Source organism: Trichomonas vaginalis, chromosome VI (assembly GCF_026262505.1).
Source record: "Trichomonas vaginalis G3 chromosome VI, whole genome shotgun sequence".
NCBI classification, from domain to species: Eukaryota; Parabasalia; order Trichomonadida; family Trichomonadidae; genus Trichomonas; species Trichomonas vaginalis.
In genome coordinates this window covers 8,356,506-8,368,519 of record NC_067208.1, presented here as the reverse complement: position 1 = coordinate 8,368,519, position 12,014 = coordinate 8,356,506, and the positions used below count along the sequence as shown (strand labels likewise).

General features: G+C 30.2%; 1 protein-coding gene and 1 pseudogene across 2 annotated transcripts; both read left to right on the top strand.

Annotated features, from left to right (window-relative positions):
* Positions 1 to 4,199: 4,199 nt before the first annotated feature.
* Positions 4,200 to 5,301, top strand: TVAGG3_0828140 (annotated as a pseudogene). Its single transcript has one exon — positions 4,288 to 5,245. A coding segment is annotated over exon 1 (958 nt).
* Positions 5,302 to 9,032: 3,731 nt separating this feature from the next.
* TVAGG3_0828130 (suppressor of RPS4-RLD 1 family) lies at positions 9,033 to 10,269 on the top strand (the record flags this gene model as incomplete). Its single annotated transcript, XM_051248356.1, has 1 exon — positions 9,304 to 10,269. One exon carries the CDS (start codon positions 9,304 to 9,306, stop codon positions 10,267 to 10,269), a length of 966 nt encoding a protein of 321 aa, XP_051083831.1.
* Between the last annotated feature and the right edge of the window lie 1,745 nt (positions 10,270 to 12,014).

Sequence of the window (12,014 nt, the reverse complement as noted above, 5' to 3'; positions counted from 1 at the left end):
AATAAATGACACAATGGAAAAAACCTAAAACAAGTAGTCCTATTTCAAACCACATTTACTTACTAGTAAAATTTCTTTGTTATGACACTTTTCTCCGGTTTATAGGACCTCTCTCATATTCTATCTTATCATATCTAAACTCATAGTCATGTATGTCCTCTAACCATCTCATAACGGTTTCCAAACCACTTTTATCGGATGTAAAGTAAAAGCATGGATGGTTATGTATAACGTCTAAAGTTTCTAAAGAGTCTCTCAAAGTCCAGTCTACTTGGTATTGAAAATCCCATGTGTTATAGAACGGCGGGTCCACTATAAAGAAAACATTTTCCTTGTCTTATATTTTTTCATACAACTCTGTCCAACGACATCTCACAAACTCTATACCCTCAATATATTTTCTATGTCCTCTTTGAAAACATTTGTATAGTTAAGATATAAAACGTTTGACATAAGTGTTTCAATGTCATGAACTCTTATAGCACCACTATATAATAGTCTAGCAGATATACTATCCCAGTCTATATATTCTGCTTTTTTCAAAACCTTCTCTCACAATATTTCTTATCTAATGGTATACGTTCCATCTTACCTATAGGTATCTTTCTTTTAACTCTTTCAATATATTGTTTGTGTCTGGTATATGTTTGAGACGGTCCATATAGTTGTCGAAGTCATTGATATAATCTTTGAGTCTGGGAATATTGTATGGCACAAATGGGATATATAGAAACTTCCCCGAACAAATCTACAAATGTTAGACATTCGTAGTTTCTTAAGTTCTCTCAATAGAATATCTTTACATCTACTCTTATTTCCAAAGAACGGTAACGTGGTTTTTAAAATTCATTTAATAAATAATAAAAATGTTTTTTTCCTGAAAAGTGACAGAAAAGTGACAAAACATGAAAACATATATAATTTGTGAAAAGCGACACAATATATAATGTTTTCGACCCAGAAGAAGGCTTCTCAAAGTATACTTCCTTGGAACGCCTGTAACTTTTCCTGTAGCGACGATAGACCCTTACTTGTCCGGACAAAGTTATACTAACATCTTCAGGGCTAGAGGGCGCAGCTCCGAAGCACTTTTTGCACAGCCCGAGCGCGCCGACTCTCTCGGTGCACTAACTTCCTATATTATCTTTTTTTTTTTTTTTTTTTTTTAAATATATTATCAAATGAGAGAAAATCACTCAACAAAAAAACAATTCTTTCAAAAAGTTTGACATTGATCTTTCTAATACATATCCTATGGAAGGAGTTTACATTCTCAAAATAAAAACCAGTTCAAAATCTTATTATTCCTTGAATAAAAATCATTTAATTTCAAATCCATTCAAATCCTTAAATTTGTATTAAAATCATTTTGCCAACAACAATACAATACAAATTACATTTCCATATATCTTCTTGTCATTTTAATTTTTTCTTCTATTTTATTTAATTTTATTTAAAGCATATAGACATCGAGATCCTTTACACATATTTATATAAAAGTCAAATACATAATAAATTCTTAATTCTAGAGATATCTCAAAATCTCATTTTTTTAATTTAAAATACCTTTCATTTTTCACAGTACGATCACAAACAAACAAGCCATTTACTAATTAACACATATAAGAAAAATATCAATTACAAAACAACTTTCAATATCATTCGCATCAAATTCTATTTTTTCATAATTATCAACTACATGTTATTATATAATATATGTCGGCGCATATTCCACTCTATACAAGTGTCAGACACACTCACACAAAGCTGTGAGATTCATACCTCTATCAGTAGGACTCTCAAATCAAGAACACATATGTTTCACTATCGCACATCTGTGTAGGATCTAATTAACCCTTTGGACTGGTACTTCAAAATTTGATAATTTGAATTATTCATGTGATATCATCATTTGCCTTTAAAAAAACAGTGCGTTAAACTAGACACGTTTCTCTATCATAATGCAAATATCAAAGTTTGGGAGATTCCAAAGTGTCTGAAACTGATCATAAGGTGAAAAACCGTTTTCCAGAAGTTGGGAACGTAGGGTAGTTTCTGATGTTTATTGTAAAACATTAATACCACATGTTCAAATTTAATGATATAAAAAACTTTTTGCTTTACTATAATATACAGATTTATCACGATCAATACAATGGTGTTGACGAATCCAGGACTGTCTAAAAATCTACAGTTCATTTATGAGACACTATGTAAAATAAAGTCTTCTCTTTAGTTTAAATTTGATAAAAACTATATTTTCAACGATTTTGAAAAATAATCTCCAAAATTTCACTTACACAATACTTGTTTAATATAACATTTCATTAATATAATTCGTTCTCACACAATTTCTCTATACGGAGAGAACTTAATATTGAAAAATGCTTGAATTGATTGCAAAAATTCGAATGGTATGAAGAACAATACTCATCACTTAAATTCTAGGATTTTGTTATTTATATACTTTTATCAAATCAATCAAAATCAAGTCTATAATCATTTTATTTTCTTCAAAAAATTGAAATAAAATAATATTTATTTTTAATTTGAATTCATGTATAATCAATGAAAACAAGTAAATATAGCACTTAAGTCCAATTGAATTTATTCAGAAACTAATCGGCTGCAATTCAATTTGATAATGATTCAAAACCAAATTTATGTTATTTAGAATTATATAAAGCTTTAATATCTTTTTCATTTATTTGGCAAATTTTGATAAAAAATAATGTGTATTGAATACAATCAAATTTATTTTATTTCAATTATTTCATGTTAATTTATTTGTGCTAATGCATGGGGAGATATTTTATCTCAAACGAATTGATTACACATCCTCTGTTTTCAAAATCTAGATGGGTTTCTCTCAATTCAATTGTACATTAATTTTGTTATTTATATTCTTTTAGAATGCTCTTATTTACAGAATATTTTCCATTACCACATGAATAACTTTCGTTTCCAAAGGAGGCTTTCAGAATTTTTATCATTTTTTATCCGAGATTGTTCGAATTCAATAAAAAGCAATTATTTTTTTACGTAAACTCTTAAAAAAGAATGACACTAACAGACATAAACTTACTCAATGCAAGATAAAGGTTGTCTCTTTGAATAATTTTTGCTAAAATAAAAGTGACACTTAAAATTTCAAGTTATTTTTCTATAATATTTTTACATCCTAGCATGGTTAAACAAAAATTAGAGCATGATTGATTAAAAATATTTTCGCTTCAAAAATTTCAAATAAAATATCTATTAAATTTTATATTGGGCATTCAAAAACATCATAAAGATGTTTTTGTTGGTTATCGCAATGAAATATGCAGCACATACATGCATACATGAGGAGCTGCAATCAAAAAAGGAGCCTGATGAAGCTGAAGTTGATCTTGAAAGCGATTTCAAGGAAATCAGAATTAATTATGACTTGAAATACGTTAATAATGCTAATAATGATGATACTCTAAAATGCACTAAAGAAAATGGCAAAATTACCTGGAATAACACAGAATATATTTGTTCCGCAGAAGATGTCATCAATGAATCTAAAAAAGAGGTTTTAACATCAACTTTAACAGAAATTTCAAATCAATTAAAAAGATTTATAAAAGTTAAACACGTAACTACTCAATATTCACTTAAAAACTATGATAATCTTAAAGATATCAAAGAAAGTGACAAATCGGAAACAGACAAAGATTTACACATAAGCGTTTTATCAAGACCATTTGGAGATTTGGAAACTGCTGCAGCAACAGTCATTGTTCAAATACATAAAAAAACCAAACAACCGTTACAAGCAGTAATGTTTATTAATGTAAAGAAGATCCCACAATACAAAGAAACAAGATACACTCATATACTTTTGCATGAAACACTGCATGCTTTGGGTGTTTCATCATCAATGTTTAATTATTATCACCCAGTTAATTCAAAATTATATTATTGTTTGTTGTTAAAAAATTTTTGATGGGTGAGATAAAATGAACCTTATTCATAAAATTTTGAGAGAAAACAGACTTAATTAAAATTTCTAAACATTAACTGTGTTTCGTTAATATTAGTTATTATGGGTAGAACAGTTTTCTCTCAAAATTGAGAGAAATTTCCGTTATTTAAATATGTATTGAAAGTAAATATGATCAAAATGTGATATCTGTCAACTTTAATTTATGTCAATTTAAAAATTTGAGATAAGATAATTGAATGCAGGTGATCATAGGTCATTGTGACAGATTTTAATTGAATGCAGCCCCCTATAGTTAGCCAGACAAAAATCAAAAAATGATCTCGAACGCAAGTAATCGAATCACCAAGTTATTCGGAATCAAATACCCGATCATTTCAGGTGGCATGGTATGGTGCAGTGGCTGGAAGCTTGCTTCTGCTGTATCTAACGCAGGAGGCCTCGGATTAATCGGATCTGGCAGTATGACTCCAGATCTTCTCTCAGAACATATCAAGAAGTGCAAAGCAGCTACAGATAAGCCATTTGGTGTCAATGTTCCAATGATGTTGCCAGAAGTTGAGAAAGTAATGAAAATTATTATCGATAATAAAGTTCCTGTCGTCTTCACATCAGCAGGAAATCCAAAGACATGGACTAAAACACTTAAAAACAACGGAATTAAGGTCGTTCACGTTACTTCAAGCAGTAAATTTGCAATTAAATCACAAGAAGCAGGCGTAGATGCTGTTGTTGCTGAAGGTTTCGAGGCAGGTGGTCACAATGGTGCAGAAGAAACATCTACAATGACATTAATCCCTCATGTTCGCAAGGCAGTTGATATTCCTTTAATTGCTGCAGGCGGCATTGGCACAGGAGGTGGCATGTTAGCTGCTATGGCCCTTGGTGCTGAAGGTATTCAAGTTGGAACTCGTTTTTGCTATGACACAAGAAAGTTCTGCTCATGAAAACTTCAAGAAGCTTTGCGCAAGCCTCAAAGAAGGCGATACAATGCTTTCTCTCAAGAAGATTGTCGCAACACGTCTTATCAAGAACGATTTCTACAAACAAGTCAAATCTTTCGAAGATCGTGGTGCTTCTTACAAAGAATTAAGCGATTTACTTGGAAGAGGAAGATCAAGGAAGGGAATGTTCCTTGGTGATATGAAGGAAGGAGAACTCGAAATTGGACAAATTGCTTCCTTATTCAAGGATATTACATCCGCAAAGACTGTTGTTGAGCGTATTGTTGCTGAATACAATGAAAAGGTCAAAGCTGGATATCCAGTATTTTGAACTCCGAATATTTGCAAATTATATTAATAAGTAAACCTATATATATTTGATAATAATCTCCTATTCTTTTTTAACATTCATTTAACCATTAATTTTTATAGATTTATCTTATTATTAATTTTTCAAAAAATAATTCATTGTTTTTGAAGGCGATTTTATTTCCACTATCATGACTACTGAAATATAAATAGATGATGTTAATAAGCACCTCATAAATGCTAAATAACATATCAAAACATTAACATTTTTAATATGAAATAAATATTATCATGTGAATATATGTTTTAGAATCACTCACCTTTTTTCCTGATGCTGAGCACAACGCAATGAAAATCCTGATCGAAGGCTTCCCGAAGGAGATCAAATAAATGCATTATGATTCCTTACAAAAAAATATTTACATTATCTTGAAATCTATGCAATTCATATCACAATAAACTAGTTTATAAGTTAAAGAAGAACAATGAGAGATGTATATGATTTGTATTCTTAAAAATGTTCCTGATTTCTATTTCTTATACTCTCAATCTTCTAATTGAGAAACTCATTTGCAGAAATGATTCAGTGGCTTTTTTATTTATTGTATCTTCTTTATGATTATGATATTGACCTTCACATAGATATGAAGAATAATGATTGTGATATAATTGATATATGTTTCCAAATATTCTCTATTTTATACATATCATAATCCATTCATTTTGTCGCAAAATACATTTTTAACATGTATAGTATCAATGTCAGTATGAAAAATTTGCCTGAGTTGCAAAGAATTGAGCAATTTTCGATAACTGCGGATTGAATAACATAAATATTCCTTTACCATTTTGAACTTCATTTTTCAAAACATTACAAAAAGCAAAATGCAATTTGTCGATACAAAATATGTCATTAGTAGATGTTGTGTTATAGAATGATGATTGTTTTATTTTGCAAAGAACATTATTTGACATAATGTAAATACCTGAACTATATTGGGCCTTGCATACACTTGTGTTGATTGATTTAACTTCAATATCTCCGTTATAAAGATAATTGGTATGGGAATTTTCAATATTACCACATGAATGAAATGAACAGTCAAAAATATAATTTATATAATTGAAAGAATCTAATTTGATATAGGAATGATGTCCATTTTCAGAATTTGTGGGAAGCCTATTTATTGATTTATAGCAGCAAGATCTATATTGAACAACAGAACCACTCCCTGTAATTTGAACTGCTCCAGCATGATTCGGAGAGCTACAGTTCGAAAAAATACAATCAGAGATGAGAAATTTAAACATGTTATTATTTAGGAAATAAATAGCAGTTTTCGAAGTAAATTGAAAAACATACTATTGTATATGAAGCAATCTCCTTCATTTGTAACACCTTTGTTTGTACCTGAAATTGGTTCGGGATTTGTTGTATCTGGATAAAACATCACCCAAATATTGTTGGGAGATGTATCTAGATGTAAATGCTTCTGATTTGGCTGGAGTTTTGATTCTAACTCATGTTTGATTTTCATTTCACTTTTGATTGGGGCTCAGAATTATGTAATCATGCAACGACTTTTTGGTTGGTCGGTATAGGATTTTCATTAGTAAGCAAAGTTTGTAAATATTTTAAATAAAGTTCAATTCTTGGATAAAAAATGACGTAAAATTAACGATATTCTCAATTCCGACATCAATCGAACTAATAAATCGCTTAATGAAATTGTATTAGGTTAGATGTGTTTGAACGCCAATGAACAAAATTTTAAATATTCAGCCATAAAATAAAAAAATATCTCCGATTTCCATGGAAAATATCTTTAAAATATTATATTTTCATGGTATTTATTGTCTATTTATATATAATGTACGATGGAATATATCATGGTAGCTAACGTCTCTAGTGAACACACAAATATAAAGAATTATATAAAATATATGTGCACTCCATCCAATATGACCAACATATGCTAAGTTGTTGAATTGGCTTATCATTGCGATAAATAAAGAAAGACTACTTAAAGAAAATGAAATTTTAATGAAAAAATTTGCGTTCAGATATGATTATGGTTGACATCTCAATGTCTTATTGATGTATGTCATTTGAATATATCATTTGATTAGATTTCTTAGCTAGTTGGAATCAAACCATATTTCCTGGCTTTCAAACTAAAATGAATGGTAAGTATAAGACTCACTCATATTGGTTTGTATTGTATTGATCCTTTTAATCCCAATTTTCAAGTAAATATTGAACTTCAATAAAAATATCAGATTTTGCCTAACAAGAAGCAACACAACCATGATTTGATAAAAATATTGATTAGAAAGTCTCTTAACTCCTTGAACCGGACCAATTGTAAAATGTTTTTTTAGATATCTTTCAGATTGTCTTATTTACTTAAATGCATAACGCAACTGGCCAGAGTGTGATCTCACCTATTCCAAATGAATGTTTGAAAAAAAAATGGAGAAGGGAAAAAAAAATGAGCTAAATGAACAAATTTATATAAAAAGGAATAGTATTTATATATTACAATTCTATATTTTATCAAGATTTTCATTCAGCAGAATATCGTTGATGAATTTTGCTTCTCTTCACGATGTATCAGCCGAATTGAAGAGAGGCAATGTATCAAATCTTATGGATGTTCTCGATTTAGAGCAACGACAAGCGAATACAGCAGCCGAATACGTCTTGGTCAATCTCAAATTAGCTCTTTGTCTTCTACATTTAGAATCTGTACGCGCAGCGCTCAAGAAATGTGCAGAAACACAAAAGATATCGAAAAATATTGGACTTTGTACTACATTCAAGGAATTATTCACCTCTGGATGAATAACGAGCAAGAAGCAATCAAAATATGGTGTACTGCATCAATATTCTTATTGACGTGAAAGACGCAAGCATTATTAATAGTTTAATTCAAAAATCAAAACTTACGAGCGAATATTTTGAAACATAAGTTCGATGTTCCATACATCATAGACACATACATCAATTTCGATCAAGAAATCAACTTATCAGATTACGACATCGACACGGCATACTCTGAACTTCGAAACAACAGTTTGGCATCTGCATTAACATACTTTTCACTTATACTCGATAAAGATCCTAACAACTTGGAAGCATACCGAGGTCGTGGAATTGCGTACTGCTTGTCCGGTCGCTGGACTAAGTGTATTGAAGATCTTGACCGAGAATTTCCACAAGAAATCGAAACAGATGCATTAAAATTTCTTTCGATCGCATTAGCATCTACAAGACATGTCTTTGAAGCTATTTCTAAGATCAGCAAAGCTATCCTTAATCACCAACAGACTTCGAGTCTATTGCAGAACGAGGTAAGATGCACATGTCACGTGGTTTGTATTCACTTGCATTACAAGACTTCAAGAGTGTTCCAGAACAATGTTACACAGATCGTATTTGGCTTTACATTGCTGAATGTCTTTATTCCGTTGGTGACATACTTCGAGCTAGCGATGCAATCGAACGATGCCAAATTGACAATGATCACCGGAAACATTATTGTCATTATTTAATCTTACGATCTAAAGGATATTATTTCACACAAGAAGCACGCAAACATATTCTTCGCGCAGTCGAAATTTCTCCTACATTCTTTCTTTTACGTGTTACTGCTGATTTTTTGTTTGATATCGGTGAATTGAAAATTGCACAACATATTAACGATTTGGCATTAACACAGAAAACCAGATGATTACGAGACAATTAAAAACTCGGCTATTTGTCATTTTCATCTTGGCAAGTTTGAATCAGCATATTCAAAATATTGGGTCTTTACAAAATTTTTTGTAATGATTTGTTTGTTGACACATGCGACAAATCTATTGCAAACGATCATATTTCAGGAATATTATACAACTTCAACGAAAGTATCCATTTTGATAATATTCGAGAAACCGTTTTTTATACATATTTATTTATTCATCGCTTTGTTCATCATTTTTCTGAACCTATTGACAAATTTCATTTTATATTGAGGACCTTGAATCAAATGTCAAGAATGTTCAAAAGAAAACGAAGAAACACATTTTGATATCCCATTGTCTCTTGAACAAGACGAAATTCTTCATAAACTTATTGAAGATTCCGACCGAATTGGTCAACGATGCATTCCACACGTTATGGAATACACATCTAATCCACGTTTAGTTCGTGCACTTGGTTTAGTTACCCTTTACATCACATTTTGTATGCAGAAGAATCTTAAAAAGTCCAAGATGACACTGTTTTGTGATATTGTTGATATTTCATGTCAAATCTTATCATTTGTTGACCTTCGTCATCCAGTTCTTCACCGTTCTAGCAAAAACAATATTTCCATTATCTCTGACACCACAAATCTCTTTCAACGCTATGAACGAAAATCACCACGCTTTTTCGGTATTATCAAACCAGCATTTGAGAAAATGCGTCAACTTTTATCATTGTCAACACCTCTTGAGAACGTCGATTGTTCCGAATACGATTTTGGTGTTGACGAATTCACATTTTCACGTCGGTTTGTTGAACAAGAGACTACATACATTCGTTACAAGAATCTTGGTTCACGTGGTTGTGATTTTAGTATTTTTCCAACATGTAACTTAGAAGTTCTTGATAACATCGACAAATATCTTGAACGAAGTTGGTTTAACATGTTTGACATCCTTGAACGTCCTAAACAGATCCGTGCATTATGTGTCACACTTCAACTTATCTGGTCTAGTTTCATCTTGACTAACTACAATGTTGAATTCAGTTACAGTATTATTCAAGCATTCATGATTAGTAACCATGGTATCGAAGTTGATCGTCTTGACAACGACCACTCGACCGAATTATTCATTCGTCACATGATTGACCCATACATTGTTGGCTTGGATTCATTACTTACCGATCACTTCGATCACAAAGGTCTTTCTAAATTATATTCTACTTCATCAATCGAATTTTGGCGTCGCATGCCAACATCTAAATATTTGTTTGATCTTAGAATATTCAACAAACAAATTTTGATTCATCTTTAGACAAATAAAAATATATTTTTATATTAATTTTTATTGTGTGTATTTATTTCATATTAAAAAATACTATTCATAATCTTACCATTTATGCATTTTAATCACAGAAAATGTTAAATGAATGAGATGATATAAATTAGAATAAGATTTCAGTTCTGACAACAAGTTATACAGAATTTCGTTCTCTTTGCAAATAAAAGTGATATTTCGTATTTTTAACACTTAAATGTATTATTTCTCTGAATAAGCATTATGGTAGCATTAATATATCATAACTGCCTGCCTATTGCTTCAGAATTTAAACCGGAGGAAGACGAATGGAGGAAATAACGTAAATATTTTAAATTAATGAACTGATTCTGCAAATAAACAGTATATTTAATTAATTTTATGATTTTACTAAACAATACAAAGAGAAGTAATGAAATGATATGAATAATGATAAATAATTTCATATTTTGTGATAATATTCTTCTTATCTCTAAATCTAAAATAGGATAATCAACTTCACACAGATATGATGAAAAGTGAGAAAGATTATGAATAGAAGATGTATTTTCAACATTATTTGTTGTAACTGATCCTTTTGTTTTATCTATTATTCTGTCACAGAAAGAATCTTTAACAGTAATTGAACCAGAACTATCTTGATAAAATTCTACTCCTGATCCTGTGTTTCCAGAAAATGAACAGTTTTCAATAAGAACAGTTGAATCAACTGCCCAGAATGTTCCATAATCAGATTTTTTGTGTTCATTATTCAAAACATTACAAAAATTAAAATTATAGTTACCATAAATTAAATTTAAAATTAAATTATTTGATGTTGTGTTACAAAATGATGAATATGTTACATTACTTAGACTTGTTGGATAACCTAAATATATTCCTGAGTCATAGTCTGCTTCACAGAAACTTGTGTTGATTGATTTAACTTCAATATTTCCATACCAAAGATAATTTGTTCTCATTTTTTTCTAAATTTCCGCATTCATAAAAAGAACTTTCATAAAGATAATTTTTATTATTTTGATTTAGAAACTAACCAAACATATGAATGATGTCCCCAGGAGTTTGTTTTTGATTTATAGCCACATGTTCGGTATTGAACAATTGAACTATCACAGTTAAAGTATATAGATCCACCATTTGTATTACTGCTGCAGTTAGTAAATGAACAATCTGAGTATAGAAATTTATTGTTTGTTTTCGAAAAATAAATGGCACTATTAGTTGTAATGGTGATGAATATACAGTTATATAAGAAGCATTCATTATTTGTTGATCTTGCTTGAACGTTTTGTACCTTGAATTGGTTTCTGAATTGGTTGTGTATTGTAAAAGTGCTCCAAACATCATCAGGTGATTGATCATAAATGGATAATCTTCTTTTGCTTCTAATAGAATTCATAAAAATCATGAATTCTCTTGATTGAAAAACAATCAAGAGAATTAAAAATATTTAGGGGGTAACATCTTTGGGTGAAGTTCAATAGACGTTTAAAAATTTATTAATGATGAATAGATTTTCTAATGAATTATAGTACAAGAAACAACAAAGTATGAGTATTCAGGACCATCATATGAACAGAAATATAAATCTAAAGCAGAGGAGTACTGGAAACTAAGTAGTCTCGAACAAACAGAGGAAGAAAGAGAATTACAAGATTTAGTTGATAAAATGCGTTCTATGGTAGAACAATTTAGAGCGGAAATTAATGAATATACATGAAATGCACGATAATGCAATT